The sequence below is a fragment of the Urocitellus parryii genome, chromosome 5 (genome assembly GCF_045843805.1).
Source record: "Urocitellus parryii isolate mUroPar1 chromosome 5, mUroPar1.hap1, whole genome shotgun sequence".
In the NCBI taxonomy this organism is placed as follows: Eukaryota; Metazoa; Chordata; class Mammalia; order Rodentia; family Sciuridae; genus Urocitellus; species Urocitellus parryii.
Window position 1 is genome coordinate 206,519,102 of NC_135535.1, and position 24,617 is coordinate 206,543,718.

The 24,617-nt window shown below is 48.2% G+C and overlaps 2 protein-coding genes across 3 annotated transcripts in view; one reads left to right on the top strand and one right to left on the bottom strand.

The window, feature by feature from the left end:
- Positions 1-16,069, bottom strand: part of Insyn2a (inhibitory synaptic factor 2A) — a 34,531-nt gene extending 18,462 nt beyond the window's left edge. Inside the window, exon 1 of the mRNA XM_026384207.2 lies at positions 14,907-16,069. Coding sequence (XP_026239992.2) covers positions 14,907-16,069 — 1,163 coding nt within the window. The remainder of the gene's footprint in view (positions 1-14,906) is intronic.
- The window catches only part of Dock1 (dedicator of cytokinesis 1), a 441,986-nt gene that overhangs the window by 197,557 nt on the left and 219,812 nt on the right, over positions 1-24,617 (top strand). The window lies entirely within an intron of this gene.

Below are 24,617 nucleotides of genomic sequence, written 5' to 3' on the forward strand. Positions count from 1 at the left end.
ATTCAGCATCTAGGAAGCACCAAGGGTCCCAGGTGGGGTCTTTCCTATTGGTGATTTCGGTTTTCTGTTCTGCTTGCCCTGTAGCTGCCATCGCCCCAGAGCATAGGTTCAACCCAGGGACCAAATCAGGACCCTGGCCCTCTCCTTGCTCAGTGTTCTTTGAGCACTCCTGTGTTGGGATGGGTCTCCTTGGAAGTTAGAAGACACTAGACGTGATGTATAAAGTTACCAGGGACGTCAAGGGTGACTGTGTGGAAACACACGGAGGAGAGGGTCTTGATGCTCTGTTCAAACAAGACCGATCTAGACACGCTAACCGTGGTGTCCAGTTGTTGAGTCACTTCCACGTCTACTTTGTAGCGAGCCAGATTCTTCACGAGGCCCTTGCTCTACTTCAAAAAGCAGAGTGAGTATGCTTTACAGAACACAGCTTGGTGCTTGGGGCATCCCCATCCAAAGAAAACCTCAGGGCTACCTCCCTGCAGTGGCCTGGGCTTCTCAAGTTTATCTCAGCATGCCAATCACCAGGTTTTCTAGCTACCTCCAGTTCTTCAGTTGTCAATATGGAATATCCCAGATTATACAAACATATATCCTGTGTTTACAAGTATATGGCAAATAAATATCTGTAGACTGAAATATATTTAAAATAAGTTATGGCATATCTATGGAAAAAAGTGTTGGTGACAGTTTTCTGCATGCAAATCTTCAGTTATTCCTTTCATGGGTCATTAGCAAAAGAGGGGCTCAGAAGCAGAATTTATAAAAGAAACAAAGAAGGGGAGTCCCAGGGTGGCGCTGGGCAGCAGCTTTGGTGGCACCCATAGAAATGATAATAGACAGACAGCTGCCAACCTCAGCCCAAGCTGCGCCAGGGACCTGTCCTGGGAGGCGGGGGACGGGAATGGCAGATAGCAGCAGCCCCTTTGTGAAGGTAGCAGGGAGAGCCAAGTTGGCAGGAAGGGTGTGAGGAATGTCAGGGGAAGGTCACAGGGAGCTTTCTTCCTGGCCGCCCATCCAAGCTGCCCAGGGCCTCTGGCTGACACCTTGAAGAAGGGTCTGAGAAGCAAGACAAACAGCTCCGAGCAAAGCAAGACAGAACGAGGCAAAACATTGTTTGTTAAAGATCAGGAAGGGGGACTCTGCCGTCTTTGTGCTGTTAGGGGAAGCAAAGCCCATCAGAGTCAGCATTATCTCCAAGGAGAAGAGTTGTGGAGTGGGGTTGCTCTTCCTGTGCTGACAGGAGCCAGAGTGTTGATTACTGGGTGGACTTGAAGGTGCTGTTCCTGTGACCACCATACTGCCTGCTGCGGGATCTGTCTGTGAGGTTTGCTTTCTCTTATGGTGTCGTCGTCTTCTTTTTTAAATTGAGGACCCAACCCAGGACCTTCCAGGAGGTAGGCAGGCACTCTACCACTGAGTGACATCCCCAGCTCTCTAAGTTCTTAATTCTCACCAGCTGTGGTGGTGGCCACCGTCAACCCAGCAACTTGAGAGCTGAAGTGGGAAAATGGCTGGACCCTGGGAGTTCAAGGACAGCCTGATCAATAGCAAGACCCCAGGTGGAAAAAAAAAAAAGTCATTTAAATTCTCAGTTGCAAATCCTCTGCTCACCTCCCTGGGTGTCTGCATGGGATGTTTGAGTAGGTGCAGTCTGGCTGCAGAGTTCAGAAATACTCTCACAGCATTGCGAGTAGATTGGTGCACAATGTGCTGTGGACCCCTCCCCTGAAGTTCTGCACAATGCAGGACACAGAAAGTGACCCTGTGACTTATTTGCTGTCTTTTAAATGTCCTTTTAATTGTTAGAAAATTCAACTTCTAGCCTGTAAATAGATGTCATTTTGGATAATGCTATAGACAGGGCGTGGCTTCCAAATGTGGCCTTCAAAACAGTAGTGACACAGGGTCTTGGGATTGTCATAGGGCAATTCAGCACCGCGGACAGCACCATGAGCCCAGGTCTTCCTTTAACTCTAAGGTCTGGGTATGGCCCTAGGCTAGGGATGGTGGTCCTTGCAAAAATGGAGCCCCCAGGGCTTCTTGTCCATGATGTTCAGGTGTTTCCCTTGTTGTCTTGATTTTGATCTGTTGTTTTCTCTGGGCTTCTTCACTGGGAGCCAAAAAAAAATTTTTTTTCCTTCTGCATTGTTGCCCAGCTGTCCTATTTTGATAACTAAGCTGTCATTTATGTCAGCATCTTGAAGACTTTTTCACTTAATAGTCTCAAAGTGACATTAATTAGACACGTGGAATGACACCTCTACAATTGTGCATGTGTGGGGAAAGTAAATTTTGAAAGTAGTCCATGTCTGATGTTTAAGGGACCTGACCACCCTCTGCTATAGATCTGGCTTGTTCCTGTATCCACTTTCTCACCAAGAATGTGCCAGGACATGTCCTGGAAGTGTACCTAGTTCACTTGCTAAAGTGAGTTTAAACCTTCTCGACGATCCGTGGAAGCTCAGCTATGTCTGTTGTAAATGTTTGAGCTGTTAACTGCCAAGATTTAGGGAGCATCCAGTGTAAGGTTGGCAAAAAGAATGTGAAGAATACAAAGTCAGTTTTCTTGGTCAATTCAAGGTCACCTGTCAGTCAACAAAGGGGACCCAGGCCTTCGTGGGTGTTGGTCTGACAGCTCCCTCTGCCCCCATCGCATTGGGAGCTGTCTCCGACCAGGGGCAGACTTGCCAAGTCTGCAGCCTGGTGGCCTTGTTGACCTGGGCTCTCCAAGCAGATAAGGTAGGTGTTAGTGGCTAAAACTAAGGATGTGCTCTGGAAACCAAGTCACAGTGTCCTCTAATTTTGGCAAAAATGCGTGAGGAAGGTGTTTCCTCTGCCCTGGAGACATCCATGTGGCCCCCTGCTGCTGCCTGCTTGGAGCTGTGCAGGAGCCCCCTTCAAATGTTCTGCTTGTGACCTTTGGCCAGTTCTCAAACCACCCTCCTCCATCCACTTTCCTCTGCACCTAGCATTCTGCATTGACACAGCCCTTCCTAGCCTCTGCTTGCCCAACTGATGTTGCCATGCCAGTCCCAGAAGAGATGGCAGTGGAGGTTCGTACATGCATGGAATGAATGAGCAAATGAACCCAACACAGACTGAGAAGTAACTTGGTCTCAGCAGCCCTTCAAGAGTTGATTTAATCTTTGTTAAATGAATCTCTAGACAAGTCACTTTGTGTCTTCTGCACTCAGTAGCAGTATCTACTAAAGTGACTTTATTATGGTCCCCAAGTCATATTTGTGTAGAGAATGTTAACACAGGTGTTACGCACTCCATGACTCTGGTTCTTCTATTCTGCAGCTCATGGGCCTGTAGATGAGGTCAGGCTCATGTTACACTTTGGTTTCCCATAGTCATCTAGGCCATCTCTTGGGGGAAGGGCTCTCACTGAGATCAGACACTGTTTTCACACACATTCATGCATTTCCCCTAAATATGATGGTGTACATTCCGAAAATTTCTTATATAACACAGAGTCTGCTCTGGGTGATTATACCAGGCGAGATCTGTTTTGAGGATGCAGTACTAGGACTCAGAAGACGGTCCCTCTAAGAACCATAATGGGAGATTCCACAGCATTCTGTGGCTGATTCTCTGTACTGCTTAAAGCATTTTGAGGGCTAGCCTGAGAACTCCAACCCAAGTTATAGAGAAATGAGTCTTTGGAGCACATTCTTTTGTTAAAGGGAGTCTTTGTTCATCCTATTTGTCTTCCCTACATTTAACTTCCACCAGAAGGTGAGCTTTTCAAAATCATGTATGTTGCATTCTCCCAAAGCCAGGAATTGAGATGGAAATGCAAACCTCATTCAATCTTAACATCAGGATGATTTTCAATAATTCTGCTTATTTCTACTGAGGGCACTAATCAGAGACCTCAAAGGAGTTTGCTACAAAGTAATCAAAACAACAGTTCTTGTTGCTCACAGTGTGCCCAGTGCATTAGCACAGTGCAAGACCCTTGCTGGGGGGGTCAGTTACCTGCATTCATAAGAAACAAGCCTTGCTCTCAAGATACTTAAAATCTAGAACGAAGAAATTGCTTCTATGCTTGGGAAGTTAGCTGCCATGACTTAGGAAAGGTAACCGTCCTTCTCTGGTACTGTGGGCACTGCTTATGCAAATCCCACCCTTCATGGCAGCTCCACATACCTCACAGTAAATCCCCGGCACTTTCTGAGACTCAGTACCAGAGCGCACTCTAGATCCACTCCAGGTACCTTGGCCATGCGATGGAGCCCCTTTCTTCTGCAGCATTGATTGAGACCATTTCGCTGGTGGGAAACGTGTCCTGGTGCGCCTTCCCACCCTAGGCCTGTTGCGTGGTGCCTTTCTCTGGCTGGGACATGGTGTGCCAAGGTGGCGGGCTCCTTCATGACTGGAGAGGGCCAGTACCCTTTCTGCCCTGCCCCCTTCCAGCTCTAAACTCCCGCTCAACCCTCGTTCCCATGGAACCTGCCAGAGCCTTCAGCTGCTGGTTCTCCTGACATCCAGAACAGCAGCACAGTGAGGGGGAGGCTTCCCCGTCTGTTCTCTGATACATTCCTGGCGCCCACATTGGGGCCTGGAGTAGAATGGGTGGTGGAGGACTGTTCTTTGAGTAGTGATGGGATGAATGAATGAGTGAGTGATTGAAGAGTCTGCATGAACAGCCCTCGGGGTTAATGGGCAAAACTCCCCTTTGCTTCTGAAAAGCAAAACAGAAACGTGGGTTTTGTGACATTCCCGCTGGGCAGGGAACATCTGTCTAACAGTCTTACGTTATCCCATGTAAAATGTTCCCGAACAAGTGGGGGAAAAGGTCAGTCATCTTCTGCCTCCCAACCCAGTTATGAAAATGAATGGCTTAGCCTTGCACGGCAAGCAGCCCATCTTCGCTTGCCCAGAAAAGGTCATTCCTTGAGCCCAGGAGCAATCCTGCCAAGCACGTTTCGCTGAGAAACACCCTTAATGAACTCGGTTGCTTTCTTTAGATGGTGTTGACAAATTAACTTTTATTGGCCTAGCAGCTCCCCAAATGTAGTGACACTATAATTCTGGGGAGGCTGTGGCTATTAGGGAAGCTTTTAATGCTTGTTTTCATTACAAAGAATTAAAGTGAAGCAATAATGGTGGTTGGAAGAAAAGCATCTCAGCCAGGGTGAGATCCAAACCGGGTAGTCGCCCTGTCCCTGCAGAGCAGGCGCCATTAGTGGGTCTCCCTTGCTCCCTTGCTCATCCTCTGTCTAAACTCCAGGGCTACTTCTTTATTTTCTTTGTCTCTCCCCAAGGCCCTGGCCCATCTCTTGGCTGGCTTCCTTGCACACAGAGCCAAGCAAGGAAAAGGGAATGCATTCTCATTATTGTACATACATTATTATTACTGTCAGAAGTGCAGGCAGATCTGGAGAGGAAAATACAGAGATGAACACTATTATTAAGGCAAGACTTTTTTTTTCTCCTTTAGTTTTTGTTAATCATATTATCATAATATGCAAAAATCAAGAACAAGAATAATTATTATTTTGTGTGTGGAATGCCTGGCTATAGTGTAAAGGAGGCCAGACTTCCATTTTCTTTTACACATGAATGCAGTCAGGAAGAGAGTGAGTTCAAAATGATGTCAATAATGATCCAAACACGTCACTGGCCCCAGAAGGCACCGGGTGGAGCTGGTACTGGGAAAGACAACTTTTGGGGGGCTGAGCTGAGGCCAAGTTGATTAACTTGTGTTCCTGGAGGAGAGTTAAAGCTGAAGCTATAATTTATTGGAAATTAATGAAAATGAATGTTGGTACCACAGGCTACCAAACCAGAATGAAAATGAGACTGTGCATATATGGTATGATAACAGACTGTCCCTCTGGGCTGTCACTGTTTTCTACCTGAGGACTATCACACAGTCTATAACTTACAGAGGTTTTAATTTTAAAGTATTAGTGTTGTGCATTTGCCAGTTGTTCTGTTGTTAAATATCCACAGAGGCTTTTATCATTTATTTTTAGTTTTTTATGTGTGTGTGTGAAAATTTTAGATCAACCTAGTTAACAATTTTAAGTAAGAACTTACTCTTCTTGCAGCTTCGAGCTTTGTTTCAATGGCCTGACCTTGCATTTGTTATTTAAACAAATGCTTCAGAGCTCTTGTCGCTGAAGATTAAAATCTTTAAATTTCAGTGTGATCATTTGTACGATCCTTGATATTCAATTATGAGACTTATCTGGGGAAATAGTCTCATGCTGTTGCCAATGAAATACTAACTTAAAAAAAATTTTACTCCAGTTTGATTACAATAACCCATTTTTAGATCATCTTTTCCCAGGATCTCAATTCTTATAAAATTTTTTTTACATCTGCTTTTTTAAAATATGTGCAAAGTTTATGTTTAAAGTGCATTGAAAACTTTGCTTTAATTTGTTGCTCACGTGAGTTTAGGTATTGATTTGAGGAAGTCAGGCCAGGTGGATACCTAGGGTCACCCAGTGGGCCATGCCTGTTACAAGGCCCTATTGGATCAGCTTACCCAGGCAGGTGAATTCTGTGTCCTGCTACCAAGATCTCTAGGTTTAGATCAATGGCTTTGATTTTTTTTCTAAAATTATCCTAGAGAGGGGCTTCCTCTTAATGATTATGAGTCCTCAAAAATATACTTTGTTCCTGGGATACCTTGGAATGGCAGACCCTGCTGCCTGGACCCCTGAAAGTATGCTTTCTCCAGAAGATGAAATCAGCATAAGCCCCTACAGGTCCGGGGGCAGGAGCCTCTATAGACCTTCAAGTAAAGGAGGAACCTAGACTCGCAATGTCAAGGACAATAGCTGCTGTTTCCCTGTGTGTTTGTATCAGTCCCCTCACTCTGAGGGGACTGTGCCATTTTTTCCACACTTTTGACCTTGGGGAAGGTACTGAGCACACCCCACCTCAAGTTTCCTGATAGAGATCATTCCTATCTTGAATTTTTAAAAAAAGATTTAAATAAGAAAAGTCTGCACGACTGGCATTTTGGAGGTGCACCAAGTTGGTGAGCTGTGTAGGTGCTCTGCCAAGAGGACTTGCTGCACTGGACTCTCCCTCTGGCCCATTAGGAAATACAGCTCAAACCTTTTTTTTCCCACAGTTTAGCAGAAATCGCATAGGATTTTAAAAAAGTATTTGAAAACCAAAACTTGCATTTCATTTAAAAAAAAAATCTGAATTCTGGGACACAAATCCATAAATTCCATAAACGTTCATGTCATGCCTTGAATTGCTCATTTTATCTGCAAATGGGATGTCTGAATCGCCTATTGGCTCGATGGTGAGGTTTTTATTCACCTACCAACTTGAAAGGCTGGGGAGGTATTTGAAAGCTATTTTGGCATTCTGCACAGGAAGATTATTTAAATTACATTTTCAAGTATGTGTGATACCTACATGAAGCCCAGAGCGAGAATGTGAAATGTGTTTTATATTCTTACAAATACATTTTTACTTTATTTTTCAAATTAGGGATGGAAAGGCTTATTATTTTTTCTAGAACTTAAAAATAGTATTTACAAAGTTATCTAAATATAAGCTATAGAAAAGGCTCACCATGACCCTGTGAATTTCACATCCTTTCTAAGAACACGTTAGAAGGAATATGATACATGCTTCTATTTCAAAAGCACAAAAATAATGGGTAGAGTCGGACTTTAGGACTTGAACATTCTATCACAGATCTGTTGCATCAAGAGGGGGGGGAATGGTTTCCTTGAAGACTGTTCTGAGGATGCAACCTTGAAGGCCAAGGCTGACTCTAGCGTTTGTGGCTGTGCAAGAGATAAGCAATTGACGAAGTGTCAAGAGGAGAAAGGAAAAGGGCACGTTAGGATCATCGAGCACCTTGACGGAGATCTGCTGCGAGGGCTTCTTTTCTTACTTTTTATCCTCTGAAAACTACTACAAGGATTTTAAGATGGGCTGAAATTGTGATATCTTTAGCTATTCCTGCAGACTGTGTTCTGGGAGCAGAAGGGAACCCCCGTGGTGCCTTTTCTTGCTTGGACCCTCTTCTTTTCATGTCAGGAAACACAGCCCGGGGAGTGTGGGCCGGGAGGGCTGCTCTCTGATAGCAGTTTTGCCCATGACTCCAAATAAACGTGTCATGTGCTTTTCTCTGAAAACAAGTACAAACCTTGCTGCCCCCATTCTATAATCCTAAAGCCTTCCTCACTCCAAATAAATGAGCCTAGAGAATAAACCCAGAGAATAGCGGCTGACACATCCAGCCTGTGCCCTTGCTTAACCTCCCTGCATCTTTGCACTGGAAGGTCACTTCTCAGTGAGAAAGCCATGTCTATGGCAGTGGAGTGACTGAGAGCAGCCCCGTTCCAGGGGCAAGGGCCTGGTCTTCTGCCTTTCATCCAGTCTCCGAGAGCAGCGCCAGGCTGCACTCTCAGGACTTCTGGTGCCCGGGAAGTGCCTCAGGTTCGGAGGGGTTGGCCACCCTGCTCAGGCAGTCAGGAGAGGGTAGGTCAGTGCCATGTTCCCAGCTCTGCCCTGGCCGACCACAGAGCGCCAGTTATTCTGCTCTGTTCCCCTCTTGAATCTCATGCCCTGAAAATGCAGCAAGCCAGTGCCCTGGAGTCTGACCTCAGCCGGCTGGCTGCAAGGGTTTAAAATGTTTTGGGTCACAGTAACTGTGGAGAGAGCCACCGAGACGGATTTATCAAGAATATTAGAAAATGAAGTGCTGACATTTTCATCCCGTGCAAATACAGAGTGCGAAGGACAGGAGGAGCATTTGGCAGAAATCTGAACCCTTTTGCTTCTGATCTCGTGGCGAGTGCTGCTTTCTCTCTGCTGCTCACAATGCCCTGATTTTCTGTGATGCATCGTGCCAGAGCTGGGGAAGGCAGCCCTCAACATCCCAGAGATCCACAGGATTATTTTCAGGACCACAGAGGCTGGGGAGGAACTGTCTAATGTCACCGACCCACTCTTTCAAATGTGGCCATTCCCAGCTGACCAGGTGGAAGACTTCGATCTCTGTTAAGTGGGTAGGCTTTGGCAGGAGCAACCCAATCATCGTTCTAGACACTACACAGCCAAATTGGGATGGGATCGCCTCACCGTGCCCAGCTTTTCCCTAGGCTCCCGGAGGGGGGCATCCAGAGAGATCATAAGTCGGAATCTAATGGAAGATCTTTGGATTCTACAGCATTTGTGCCTTGGCTGCTGCAGTAGTGTACAGTTTCCATGTTGCTTCTCTCTGCTCTGTGACTTAAACAAATTAAAATGTCCCCTTATGCTTCCTCCATAATTGTGATGCAGTATTTATTCTGTTTGGGCATGGGCGATTAGAGCAAATTCAGAGAGATTTCTTCATCCCCTGGCAGAGCCTCCTGAAGAATGCCTAATTCTGAGTGATTTGTCAATAGAAGGACATGAGCTAGAGCAATCATGTCATTTCTATCCATCTAGCATCAATATCTAGGGTTAAAGCAAGTCACAGCATGCAGAATGTTCTGTCACAGCCCTTTTCATGGCTTCAAGAGATGCCATCATATATACATATAAATTACATATGTGTGTGTAAAACACAAACATAGAATTCCCAAACCAGTCCCCACAGGTTGTATAGGCTGGTGAAGAATTAAACATATACTTGGATAAAGGATAAGGTTTCCGTGAACCCTTCAGAGGCAGTCCTGAATGCATGCGACTGTGACATCTGCTCATTGCCTGGCACGTAGGACTTGCTTGGTAGAAGCTTCTCAACATGGGGATGAAGGTTTGAGAGCTACACACCCTGGAGGGCCAGCACCCATGTTCTGGCTTGAGTGCCACTTAGCAAACATGGTCATTACATTATAAAGCATGTAATAAGAGTCTACAAACTGTGGCCCAAGGCTCAAATCTGGCTTCTGCCTGGATTTCTATGTTTTATTGGAACATAGCTGAGCCCATTTGTATATGGATTGTCTGTGGCTGCTTTCAGGTTACATTGGCAGAGTTGAATCATTGTGTCGCAGATTGTATGGCCCTCAAAACCTAAAACACGGACAGTCTGTCTGCAGAAAATGGTTGCTCACTCCCCCACATGAGAGGAACTATCTCAGACCCTCCAGAGTCCAGGTCCCTGGAGCCTCATCAGTACCTGTTAAATACTCGGGTCCTCATAAGACCCTTCTTTCCCCTGTGGCTGTTCCCACTTCTTAGTGATTCAAAGGAAAACCAGAGTTGAGCAGGCGTTAATCTAGGACTCTGCACGGATGTGCATGTAGTATCTTCTTCCTGTCCTGAAAGCCTGCCCTCATGGAGCCCTGATTTAGAGGGGATTCTCCAAGCTTCTGTTTCTGTTACCACTGTATTCCCTGAACTTGGGAGAACTGGCCTGGGTCACCAAGAAACGGCTCCTTCTCGGTGAAAAGGAACCTGAGTAACAGGGAGCTGTCTCTACAATGGCATGGCAGGAATTGAGGGAGACTGTGGATCATGGGGAACCGAGCTTTTCCTGCAAGCCATGGATCCCTGGGGCTGGCCTCTTATGTAGGATTTCTCCTTTCAATTCAGGGTCTCACATTAGCCCTGATTTAGTATAACCACGAAGCCTCCTGATTTCATCTCTGTCTGCTGTGGTCATGTTATGGGCCTGCGAGGCCTGGGTCCCTCTGTACCCTGACCAGAGCCTGTGGGCATCACATAGCAGATGCTGGAGAGACCCAACCTGTAGAAGAGCCTGCTTCACTCTGGGCAGCTGATGATCCTGGACTTGTGCATGAAGGCCTCAACAGCTTCTCTGAATACCCAGCTTCAGTAGGCTGTCATGGACCAGTGACTTCCCCTAGACTAAAATGTTTGGGGTGTGCAATCTTGGAAGCAAACAAAGCTGTGTCTACCCAGGGTGCTGCTGGGCCACCGCACTACAGTGGACGGCATTTGCACTGATGACCTGCAGCCAGTTGGTCTGCAGCCCCTCTGCCCAGGATATCCATAGCTGCTGTCAGGAATTACCACTCTTCTAGGAATTGATTGGGTTTTCAAAATTCTCTGCTTTGCTTATTGTAGCCCTCAATGACTACAGAAGTTACTTATTTAGGTAGCCTGTGTGACCCTAACCTTTCTGAGAAGAAACAAGAATAATACTGAGAAGTCTGAAATAAGCTGGTAATTCTTGGCATTCATGCAAGCCAAGGTTCAAATGCAGAGCGATTTTAGTGAACTGTGCAAACTTCTTACAAGGTACTAAAAGACATGGTTTTGGATGCTCTGTGCCCGTCTACCTGCTCACAGAATGAGTCCTGATGAAATGCTCTTATAGGACTGTCCTTTCTTCCCAGCCACAGTGTGCTGGTTAGAGGAAAGGGTTTATGGGCATCGTTTTTAACGGATGACACTCCTGCCCAATAGAAGAGAACGCTGAAGCTCATGGAGGCTAAGTAAGTTGCCTATGATGAGACCTTTCTCTGTTGAGGCCTTGCAGAAATCTACACAAGCAAATGAGATTAAGCAAAGAGTCTCTTATGAAAAATTATTTGGAAGCTACTGAAATTGGTCATGGCTGGTGGCACAGAAATTCCTCCAGAGTAAGAACTACTGGGAAGAGCTTGCCTGACAGACTCAGTAGTGACAAGAAATCCTACGAAAAAGATTACACATTAGCTGTGTTCCAGGAAACCTAAGTGGCTGAGGGCCACTGGCCAGATCCAGAGAGCTTTGGGTTCCCCAGCAGTCCCAACACTGTGCACAAGAGCAGGCTGGGGCTCTCCTGGGCCCAGGGCAAGCCTGGAGCATGCTGTGGAAATTTGGGGACAGGGTTTGTCCCTAAACAAACCTTGGGGACAAACCAAAGTGCCTGGCCTCACCAGGGTTGTTCTTTATTGGGTTTTATTGGGGGTGGCGGATGCAGAGCCCTTGACTCCACCCAGCTTCTAGGATTCTCCACAGTTAATGACTTTAGGTCTTAGAATGTTTTCCAAGGAAAATTGTAGGTATTTGAACTCAGTCATTCAACCCTTTTCTTACCGCCAAATGACTATATAAGAGTCTACGTAAAAGTTACTGCATTTTCCTGGTTTTTATCTTGAGAGGCAACTCAGGCGTCTATTTCCCCGGCCTTAATCAAGTGTATGAAGTGAGTGAATTCCACCTTCTCAAGTGACCTCCAGGGTTGCCCTCCAGGCATTGGTTAGGTGCTCCGAGAAGCAGGGTGGTGAGCTTTCAAGATTTGGGATCTGCTGGAAGTTGGCTGTGGCTGCACCAGAAAAATGGGCAGATGCTCCCCTCCCCAGAGCAGTGCCCAGGATTCTGCGTGAACCTAGCTCAGCAGGGGGTGAAGAAAGAGCTTGTCTGTCTGTCTCCTCAGAAGCTGCTGCTTTCTCCAATATTCTGATGTGGAAAAGAGGGGTGGACGCCTGAGTGATAGCCACACTGGGCATTGGGCAGGAGGGGCATCATGATGGTGGCCTTGGTGCTTGATTCACTGTCCTCAAGCATCCAGAGGGCTCTGAGGGAGGTGGGAGTGGGGGCTATCAGAGCAGATGTGGGGACCACCAGTGTGAACCCGCCCTCTGCTGTGAGTGTGTCTGATGGGGCAGCAGCTGGACTGGGATTGATTTTAAAGTCAGATCCTTTGCCTTGACTTAAGGTTCCCAGGCCCTCAGGTGGCTTGCAGCCAGGCATCACTGTGCCCTAGTTGGGAGGGAAGGCTTCTCATGTTGAGGGACACGTTCTCCCTCTGCGCCATCTTGTGCATCTCCCTGGTAAGCACTTTCAGTGTGGCCAGTGTGACCGAGGAACTGAATCTTCAATTGTGACCGATTAATTAATGTGACTTTGAGTTTCATTAGCAACATGTGACTGATGGCACCTGAGTGCAAGGTGTGTGCCCAGTATGGGGGACGTGCACTCATCATGCTGGATTCCAATGCAGGCCTCTAAATGATTGCCTTTGACATCAGTGGCCAACGAGACCAGCTCTCATGCACCGGCAGACACCCACCCATCTAAGGACATCTGCCACTGGGAGGACCCCCTGAGAAGGTCACCCGTACGTCCTCTCCCCACCAAGGGACTGGTAATCAGCCCCTCCAATTACAGGCGAGGAGAAGAGGCACAGGGAGGTGGAGCCCAGGCCAAGTCAGTGGAGCCAGAATCCCACCTGCATGTATCTTCCTCAATCAAACCATCTCACTGGGCAGAAAGAGTCTCAGAAGCTGGAGGATGCTGTTGAATACAGTGGGTCATAGTATCCTAATAGCATCAGGAAGAACCTAAAATACAGCCTGGTTTCTCTTTGAGAGGGAGTTTATAGGTGTGCAGCCATCACAGGTTCCCTGGCACACATCCCGTGAGCATGCACAGCAGTGGACATGTTTGGTTTTATGCCGTTTGGTGGATTATTTCCCTCCTGGCTATGTTGGCTTCCTTCTAATTTGCTGTCTAGCTCAAGTTACTGCCAGTCACATCAGAGTCAGGTTGGGAGTCACTGTCTACACTTGTAGTTTTTCCCAAGGGAATGGGGTCTATTGATCAGTGGTCCCTGGTATCACCCTCTGCCTCCCCTGTGTTGTTTTATGATATGTACAGACTCAAGTCTAGATGACCGAAGTGGGATGGAAATGGTGACATGAACTCAAGATTAACAAAGGCTTTCTGAAAATTCCATCGTGCTAGATTATCCTAATCTCCTGTTATACTTCTTATTACTTAATAGCAACAACTGCAATTTCCCTGTGTAAATCAGAGGGGATGGCATGAAGCATTCCCTCCTTTTGTGGGTAGGCCCCTGCTCTCAGCTGGAGCAGCCAGAAGCCAAGACAAGACCTGCACCAGGTCCCTCACCACTGGAGCAACACTGCATCCTCAGCTCCTGCCTTGGAATTCAGAGGCTGTTTCTTCTCCTCTGCTTGCAATCCTATTGAGGAGCTGGTGCCTGGGTGGCAGGCTGCCCTGGTAATGCACTGCCTGGCTGACTTTCTCCGTGCTGGCTGCCAGCTCCTGCAGCCCACAGTGGGAAGGGTGCAGATCACATCAGGCAGCCGAGCTCATCCTCAGTTCCAGCCCCCAGAACACTGGCTGAGCCAGGTGAGGCATGGTCGAGGGCACAGGGAAGGAGCAGGCATGGCAGTCCAAAGGCTGGTGAGGAGCAGCCTGGAACCTGAGGCCACCGACCCAGGGTGTCAACCCAACACCATGCCTGGCTTACTGGTGGGTTCCTAACCCAGGACCTCACAACTGGGTCTGTCTTTAGATAATTTGTTTTTAAAGATGCTGCTGCACAATTTCAACTTCAAAAGACCATCACATCCAGCAGGCTCTTAGAGGTGCTAGACAGTGTTGGCCGTGAACTTGGTACTCTTCTTTCTGCAGCCCAACTGGACACACAGGCCACCCATGGGAATGGGCCTCTGTCTCCTAATCATATCCTGTTGAAGGAAGGGCACTATTTCTGTGTGTGCTCCAGAAAAAGAAAGAAAAGCATATTGTCTGTTAAATAAAACAGTGTATAGTCCTGAATAGCAGCGTCAACCCAATTATTTATTATAAGCTTATAAGTCAGACTTTACTTTTCCCAATGCCATCTGAACTTGTTTTCTCTTTCATAATATAGTTCCTCAGACCCAAATAGGTTCTTATTCAGACAGTACAGACTGGCATATGTGTTACGCATTATCAAGATCATAAACTTTTAGTCCCAGTAGATTAAAAGGAAAGATGCATCAGTTCATTCAAAATATAGGTTCAGATTGAATTCAAGCCCAGATAGTGAGTATATTCCCTTCAGGGGACTGTGCCACCAGTCCTGTCCCTTTAACACAGTGTGTGTAACCCCTTATAGCATGGTGCATTTAGACTACAGCCCATTCACAGAAATGCTGGCCTTGGTCTCCTTAAGGAGACAGATGTACGGGGTGGTGGGCCTGCAAGCGGGCATTAGACATGGTGGGCATACATACCCTTCCCGGTGGGCCTCTCCTTTCTCCAGCTCCTGAATGACCCCCAAGAGCACTTTGATGGTCTCCTGGCTGGAGCTGATCAAGTTCTCCATCATCTGAAGCTGTGCCTTGAGATCCACCACCTCCGTGTGAGGCACGATTTGTTGGCATTCTTCACCCGCCGCCACGGCTGTGGGACTGGGCTGGGTCTCTAGGGGCTGTTCGCTACATTCGGGGGACAGGCACTGCACTGGGGGCGAGCAGGCCAGAGCAGAGCCCGGGGGCGCCTGCAGCCCATTGAGATGTGTGGCTCTCCTCTGCTCCTCATCTGCAGGGCAGAGGGACCACTGGCTGGCGGCAGCAGAGTTTGACAAGCCAGGCTCAGGGGCCCTGGCACTGATGGCAGGTGCGTACACGGTGGCGACCTCCGTCTTAAACACCCTCCCATGGGCGGGCAGAGCGGGCTCCTCAGAGTCTGGGGTCCCCCCATCAGGCTTTGCTCGCCCCTGCAGCTGGTGAGCAGGCTCTTGGGAGGGAGGCCGTGAGGAGTTCTGCAGAGGACCCTCTGGATGGCCGAGCACTCCGGGGTCTCTGCAGGGCTCTGCGCAGTTGACCCCCGGAGGCTGATCCAGAGCATCCACGTGCTCGTGCGAATGGAAAACCAAGGCCGTGGTCTTGTGAACGCGCCCCGCCATGCATGGCCGGGACTCTTCCATGGGGCCCGCCTCACTCTTCTCCTTAGTGTCTGCTAGAAACCCATTGTTTTGGGTTTTGAAAGGATCTGCGGCTGGGAGGCTTTTGAGGCTCCCCTTCTTGCGGTCCAGAGGGAATGTCTGGTAACACTTTCGGAGGTCCGGCGAGGTCTGCACGCCTGTGCTCTTGGTGACGTTGGGGATGGAGCGGCGTGCGGGCACTGTCATGTATTTGCGATAAGCTGCTCTGCAGGACACGGGCTTGGCCTCCCTCTTCTCTCCTGGCTGTCCAGAGGAGGAGAGCTGCGTGTCCCTCTGCTCACTCTGGGCCTCGCAGATATCCTTAAAGCGCACCTGCAGGGCTTTGTTCCGTTTTTTAATCTGCCGGTTGGGATCCAGGGCGTATTTCATCTCCAGGGCCAGGCAGGCAGCCGGCTCCACTTCACTCTCGGGCGTTGTGAGTTGGCATTTGCCGGATTCCTTACTGACCATGGTTCCTGCATTCAGAGACAGCAACAGAGGTGTCACTGGATCAGAAATACACAGGCAAACACCGGCAGTACAGACTTCTAGCCAAAATTACAACTGCCGGCTCCCTAATTATTTTTAAACAGGTGAGGTCAGCCTTTCTGTTAAGAAAAATCCGGCGGGGAGTTGCTGGCAGGCACAGCAAGAGCCGCTTCTCAGATGTTAAAGCCTGCTTGCTTTTCCACGTGGGATACGCTCGGCTTTCTTTTGATAGTAATGCATGTTTCCCCGTTAGACCAACCTGTTGTACTACCTTCATCAGGGACCCCAGGATGCTTCCTCGCCTGCCTTGCACATTCTCCTTCACACGTGTCTCCACTTGTAGGCAGATGGCTCACAAACACAACTTACTGGGCTTTTACTCTTTTTTTTTTTTTTTTTGGGAGGATGATGTGATTAATCTATTACTGGAATCCAAAAGAGCTGCTGTTTTAAGGGCTTCCTGGGATTCCAGGTCCCAAGCAGATACGTGAGGAGGGCCTGCGGCGAAGAACTGAAATTAATAGACCTAGTTGGCTGTGGTGGGTCCCTCTGGGGGCTGGCCATACACCTGCCTGGCAGTGCCATCAAGGACACACTGTGGGGGGAAGGTTTATTTCTCATGGGTTAACACATAAAAGGCGTTTGGGTTTCCCGGCTTTGACAAAAGAGAGCAGTAGCAACTCTTTTCTTTGATTCCATGGAGAGTGGTATTTAAAAATACTTTAAAAAAAAAAAGAAATTATTCATTCTAGAATCAAGTTTTGTGTTTTGATCACAGCCTCTGAAAATGAAAACAATGGTAGTTGTTTAGTCCTTAAATCCTGAAAGAAAATAAAATCACGAGGCTTTATGTTAATCATGCAAATTCATCCTGGGCTGAATTATTAAATGCAGCTAAAAAGATGCAGGTGGCCGATGAGTCCTCTTGGGGAACACCAGTGGGTGAAATGCCCTCACTTTATTAGGCAGATCTACAGCTGCTTATTGTACGGGGAATAAGCTTCCTAAAGGCTGAAGTTAAAGCAAGAAAACGCAGTTCGGTGTGTTGTTTGGGGCCTAGGTTTTACTTTTCCACAGTTCTGAGAAGCGTACAGTGAAGCCATGAGGGCCCAGGACAGGGTCCTGTGCAGAGTGCTGGTGGCTGGGGCCAAGTGTCCCGAGGAGCAAGGTCATGGACACTAGCCAGTGTACTGCACTGCCCAGCCGAGTGTTGACAGACCTCAGGTGTTGTCCTGGAGCCTGTAGACCCAGCCCAGAGACTTGTAGCACCAACTGCCAGAATCTGTGGGCCAGAACCTCCACTCATGTATGTATGGAAGTCTATGTCCCTGAAGGCCAATGCCACCCTTCCCATTTCAAGGAGGAAACAAGAGTTTTGAGAGTTTAAATTGCTTATTTTGCATCACACAGCAAGGAAGAAGCACAGCTTGGAACAAAGCTCTGATCCACCATACCTACCTCCACTGATTCTAACGGACCCAGGAGTCCAAGGAACAGAGGTCCAGCGCCTCCCCACATCCTTAGTCAGCCTCACAGGCCAGTTCAGGGGAAGAAGAAACTTCACAGCCCCTGTCTGGGACTGTGTTATACCCCTGGCCTTCTCTACAGTACGTCTTCTGTTCAGTTGACCTCTGCATTTTGGACCAACATGGTCCTGGCACCTTGCAGACCAACACCAGTGCTTACTGAATGAAGGGCTCAGAGAAATCAAGCTCTTCCTACATTATGCCACGAACTAACTGCTAACCGTGTTTGAGGTAACAGGAAGTAATCTCTGCAGCATCTGATTTAGCTCAGGCTAGGGTCCTCAGTTGCTCAGGACTGGCGTGGCGGGCTGGGCAGCTTGTCGTTGGAGGTGCTCTCCAGCGCAGAGCAAAGTGTTCCCGGCAGCAGCCCTGACTCCAACCCACTCCCTGGAGGCAGCACACCTTCCTCCTGGTGTGACAGCTAGAAATGTCTCCAGGCATTGCCGAATGAGCCTGGGGGGCAAAACCATCCCAGCCGAGACCACTGTTCCAGCCATTTCAGCCCTGAATGTCTCAGGCTCCGTACCATCATTCCCCCCATGTCCCGAAAGGCAAGGCTTGCAGAGAAAGCAAAAAGGCTGGAGATATTAGGAGACCTCTGTAACTTGAAACTCCAACAGGACAGTAGTAGAAAGCTGGGGAAGAAAAAGGAATGGTCCAGAGACCCATCAATAACCCTGTTCCATTCTGCAAAGGCCGAGATTACGCCTGGTGGATGGGGCAGGGAAAGCGTGCTCGGGGAGATGAAAGATATCTTTTAGAGGCACTTATTCCTACAGGTTAAAAAGATGCACACAAAATAGTGTGGTTTGGGGTGGAGCATGGAAACTTGGAGGGAGGAGGTGGTAAAATAAGAAAATGAACTCTCAACCCTCAATCTTATCTCATATTCATCCTTTAACTGCCTTTGTCGTCCGGGGGTGTCAGGACGGATTGTGCCATCATTCTGCAGAAGACCTTCAGACTAGGGAAAATTTGAAAGAGAGAGCATTTTTACAAGAAGCAATTTACTAGCAATTTTTCAGCCTTTTCCCTGCCACTACTGAAAAATGTGCGTCTGAATAAGTTTGTCCTTCCCTGCTATTCATCATCACCATTTGCCGGGAACTGCACTGAACTAATGTTCTTACATCACTCTGCTGGTTTGGAAAGATATTCTGAGTGTTGGACCCAACCATCAAACTCATAAAACAAATCAGAGAAATTAATTGCTAGTGGCAAAACAATAATAATAAGAAGAAGAACATTCTAAGCTCTTCTCTGCTTTACAGAGTTCCATATTAGTAAAAACGATGGTAATACTTAGGACTTTGGGCCAGCTTGGTTGGTCGGGAGCCGTCGTGACTGAATGGTGCTGATGGCTCCGATTGGGAAGACAGCGAAGGACCTGTGTGGCTGATCATTTTCGCTGCAGACAGGCTAGGGCTTCCTTTTGATGGCTGGATGACATTTTCTAAAGCTTTCAGAGGAATTTTCCTGGACGTGAGGAATTTCTAAGGTGGACACATCTTTGCAGGCTCTTTCTCTACAGTGGACTGGGGACTCAGATTTACTGTGGTTATATTCACAGGAGGGTTTTGTCCTGAAAGAGGAAGGTGACCCCACAGAGGGCTGTCCTGGGGACCAGCGGGACCCTCCCTTCACGATTCCTTCCCGCACCCCGTCAGCGGGTGAGAAGATCCCGTGACCCTGCCGGGCTCACGTGCACACAGGCCACGTACTTCTGTGTCCTCAAGAACTGCCCGCACTGCCGGGCACACCTCTCTCTGCGTTTTCTCATCCTGCCCCCACGGCATGCTCGTGGGGAGCGTCATCCTCACGCCGTCGACTAAGGCATAAGATTCTCTTTTGTAACCTGCTTGGAGCCGCCCGGAGAGCGGGCCGCACGCGGAGTCTGTGTGAAGCCCACACACCTGAACCACTATCCTCAAGCAGGGAATCTGTCACCTGAAGTCACCTGTGGTCAACATCAAAAGTGGAAGCTCCTCAAGCAGTGTCCCCGGCCTGTTCCCATGATGCACCTGGGTTAGGCAAGGTGACCCCAGGAACACACCTAGCCCAGAACGCAGACTGAGGGAGGGTTGCCCTTGAAGTTTGGAGTGAGCATGAAACCCATGTGGGACTTGGAACAACGGCTTGCCTTGGCAGGGTCACCCCTAGAGTTAATCTCTTGGCTCTATCGCAGTAGATTCAGAGTTTATTTTTCCTAAGGAAATCGAGGTTCAGAATTCACTGGACTATGCATATTGAGGTGAACGTGGCCGGTCATAGTGGAGCCCGTCAGGCTCAGGGAGCACGAGGAGGTGAGGAACTGTTTAGAATATAAATGTCTTAATTACTCTCAAACTAAATTTCGTAATCAAAAGTGAGTTGTAAATATATAAACCCTGTATTTTTAGATTAGTGATGGAGAGTCATCTTTGCCTGCTGCTTAAATTCATAGCTTATATAAAAATGTTCATCCCAAGTTAAAGCGGTGAAAAATGGAAGCAACTAAATGCCTAACAATAGGTAAACAGTTAAGTAAATTATGGCGTACATTCGCTCTGCGCAGCCATTAAAATGATAATTATAGAGATTATTTAGTGTCATAGAAAACCACTTATGAAATAATGTTTAGGTACAAGAAAGTAGTCTACCAAATTTTACCAGGAAAAAAAAAAACAGCACATTGTGGTGATATTAAGATATATATTTGTGTATGTTTTCCGATTCTGGGGGTGCAGAGGAAGGCTCAATGTGGTTGCCTTAGTTTGCCAATTAAAGCCCGGCAGAGGCTGTGCTCACCTTTAAGCAGGTCTCTGCAAGCATGAACACTTGTGTCTGAAGGAGAAAAACCCAGAAATGATTAGATTTGGGTGCAAGCAGTCTCCAAAGGTTACCTTTCATTGTTTTGAGGAAGCCCTGAAAAGGGAAAAAAAGGAATCTTAAAATAGTGTGCGCACACACGTGTGTGTACCTATGCCATACACATGTGCAGGTGACTGAGAGAGTATTTAGCAGAAGTACATATGTTGGTTTTCAAGAGAAATTACTCAAAGGAAGGGATCTGCAATTGATTTTTAGTTAGAAATAGGACGGACTTGACCTGTCATCTGCACTTCTAATCTGCAGAAGCCGAGGGGTTTTGTCGGCTCCCAGGGAGGCCCTCCCTGGAGGATGTCTGTTCTTCCCATGTCTGCATGGACTCACAGCATTCCAGGCTGGCTCTGGAATGTGGTGCGTGTGTCCTGACACCGTCCGCTCCCAGGTAAGGCAGGCCAGGAGATAGCCCAGGGCCTCTGAGATAGCCCCAAAGCTTAGCAAGTGGTCGGATGAGTGTCACCAGTAGCTGTGGGAAATTATTGGTTTTCCAAGTGGCTTCCCCACTATTGAGACACCTGAGAGCTGGAGTTAAAGGTTAACTGGGCCAGCTGCTGAGGGCATGCCTGAGAGTCTCGAGTCGTGAGCACGGCTGTGCTGTTCTTGAAATCACAGCTCCCAGTGTGGAAGGTCTTGTCGCTCAGTGAACTTGTGCTGGGAAGGAACTGACGCAGAGACCTGTCTTCTAGGCACCAGTTGACTCTTCAGAAGTGGGAGTTGTTTTTCCTTGAGGCAACACTGCCTGCTATAGATTCTGGACTGTGCCTTAGTGAGATTCATGATCCAGTTTAATTTCCTTCAATACACTCACAGGATATTTTCTAGACATTTGTTCTCTCTTCAGAGGTTGCTGATTCAGAGCACTGAACCAGGGTAACTGAATGAATTCAGTGTCTTCCTGAGATTGAGCATGGAGGGAGCTCTAGCTGCAGAGCTGCGGCCATCAGAGGACTCGCGTGGACGCCGTGCCCTGTTCTCTCGATGTGTGGAGTACTGTGGTGAAACCTTGGTATTTTAGAACTGATGACCATCCACTCTGAAGTTGGGAAGAGGGAAATCCCTGGAGCTCAAAGCAGGATTTCAGGCAGAAGAGAAACCATCGTAGGTGCTGCCTCGGTTCATTCTTGTTTCTGATTTAAGAACACACATTTAACCAGCAAAATCCTAGCATCAATTATGTCGGCCTCCCGTGGCCACAGAGGGGTACACTGGCCTGCCCCTGAGAGTGGATCCCATCTGCTGAGGAAGGACGCTTTGGATTTGGATGGAGGTTTAGAAGGACCAGAAAATGGCTGTCTTCAATGCAGCAGACTTCCCTCTTCATTTATGTCTCACTATTTACTTAGTTCTTTGAGCTCCAGCTTATACTGACGTTAACCTTTGCTCATCCGCTGTCCAAACGGAATCTAAATTACTGGAAATGAATTAGCAAAATTTTATGATGTTGGTGAAAATCCACTGGAAAAAAAAGGTCTCCTCCAAATGAGACATTACATCAATGTAAAAAATTAACCTTATCTGTAGCGGTTAGCTTTGCTAATAACGTCCAAATAGAGTTCAGTAAATCTGACTCCAACGACTCATCCAAATCACCCATCAGGATGTAAAAGGAACTGATTTTCCATCTCCTCTGGCCTCCCCCATCAGCCTGACAGTCACCGAGACGGTGAGGTACAGGACTGTGGTTCTCAGTGAGCTGAGAGGTACACTTAGATTACCATCATAAGTGTCCTGTTTGCCCCCATTCCCTGGATGGTCATTTGGGGTCCAGATGAGGTTTGAGTTAGCAAGAGTTGACAGGACACAAAGAGGTGGCCTCTCCATCTTGGACTGTATGCGATTCTCACTCCCATGAAAACAGACAGACAATCCTGCAGTGGACCGCTATTGACTGTGCCGAGTCCACAAACACACACTCATGTATATATGTATGCTTATATGTATGTATACACACATATGTACATCGTTACTAAATGGCATGTTTTGATTCATGAGATAGCTGAAACTAAAAATCAGAACTATTTTTTTTGGGGGGGGGGCGTTAAAAATGACTTATGTTAAAGAAGGTTGGCTTTCCTGCTGCTTCTCAATTTGACCTTAGGACACCATATTGGAACACCCAGGGCAGGATTTCTGCTTGCAAGTTGGTTGAAATCATTCCGAGTTCAAGATGCAACCTCTCCTTCTGGCAAGGCCATGCCAGTGTCTCCCTATTCCTTCAGAAGGAAGTTTGCCCACTGTTATTTTTCTTGGTTTGACCGATTCTTTGGTAGCTCTGGGTTTACTGCAGAGACAGCTCAGCCAAGAAGAAAGAGCCATGAGCAACTCTTGGAATAGGGTTCTATTTATAAGCCAATAGCTGAATGAGGAGAAGACATCCTGCCCCAGGAGACCATGTGCACGATCCTGACCAGGATGTTGGAAGCTGATGTTGTGGAAGGACTGTCTGGTTTGAATTCTTGAGGTTTCCTCTTGATGTATGGGCTACAAATGATGCGGGGATGATTTAATCTAGAATTGAACAAAAGAACATGAATTCAGAGCCACCTGAAGTGAGAGACCTTTTCCCCTTCGGTTGGAGCTGATGGACAGTGACGGAGACCTCAGGGTCATCATCCAGAAGAAAGATGCCGTCAGGCTAGACAGAAGTGAGGCAGGCCCAGGGGGTGTGCACAGTACATTCGTCGAGATGTGGAAACAGGGACTGTTCTGAGCAGAGTGACCCATCATCCCTAGTTGTAGGTGCACGTGGGGTGAAGTTTTGATGTTCAGAGTGTACAAGGTCATTGTTGGTGGTGGGAGGAAAGAAAGTAAGCCAAACAGGGTGTGGAGGTTGTACACTCTAGACAATGACAATCAAAGAGTTGTCACGGTTTATTCCTGAAAATGAATTCCGCCCCTCCTCCGGCGCGGTGCCACCTTCTGTTCTTCCAGGTCTGGCTCTTTAATTCTTTCCTAGACCAACAGCAGTTGGGGGTCATCTGTGCATAACGACCATCAGCCATTTTTTGAAAACAGGCCATCACGTTTCCCTCGCGGTGTCCACTCTGGTGTCTTGAAAGGTTTATCCCCTGGCTCGGGAAAACCCAAGTAGTGTCTCTGGCAGCCAGAAGAGGATGCTGTGGTCCTTCCTGGGAGATGGTCACACAGCATGACGGCCTAAGAGTCGAGAGTGGTCAGTACTCAACCCAGAAGCACAACATCCTCTGCTGAGCTTGGAGCAGGTGCTCAGGGTTAAAGGCAGGATGGGCCTGGGATCGAGACGTAGCCCTACCTTGTAAGAGTGGGGTCTTTGGGGACCTTGATTCTGAGGATGCCCTCATGGCTGCTGCCAACTATTGGTTAACCATTCCTGGTTTAATTCCCCATATCCACTCACCGCCCACACCCCATTGATTTTTTTTCTTTCCTGTTGCTTCTCCTATTGATTTCTTCCTTTATCTTCACACTTTTCCCACCCTGGTCCCAACCTTCTTGCCTGTCCTGCCCCTGCCCTGCATCCGCCGTCCTGCCTGTCCAGCCTCGGGGCCCCACACCTGTCCTCTCTGCAGAGCCCCATTTGGCAGAACTTCCAAGAAGAGAGCCGGTCCTCCGTCCCCTGCTCTTCCCTGCTTGTGTCTCTAGACCTCTCGGCACAACTCAGTCATGCTCCATCTGCTGAAGGGACACAGTCCCCCCCAGGGTCTCCAGAACATGCCATGCTCATCCCCCCGCTGTGTCCCCTCTTCTGCTGGCTGGCTTTCCAGGACTGTGCCTGACTTCCGCGCCCATGGACAGCCTCTCTGGTGGTTCAGAGGTAGCCTGGCCTCCGCCAGCTTCGGCAGTCCTCTTGTGCTCCTTCGGGTCCTCAGTGAATAGCACTTGAGCGTCTCAGCTGACGCCAGCCCCTGCTGGGTACCCCCAGGAAAAAGAGACGCAGTGCTCCCCTGTGGTCCCGCGGGGAGAGGCTCGTGTGTGGAGGAATCGGCCGCTGGGCCCTGGAGGCCTGGAGTGGGAGCTGGGGGTGCTCCTGGGAGGGAGGGCTGCCTCCCCGGGGAGGCGCTCAGCAGCAGGCCCGAAGGACATGCCAGTTTGCCTTGCTGTCTGCCAGTCCTCGCTCCGGAACGCTGACATGAGTGCTGTGAGGACAAGGTCCCTGCAAG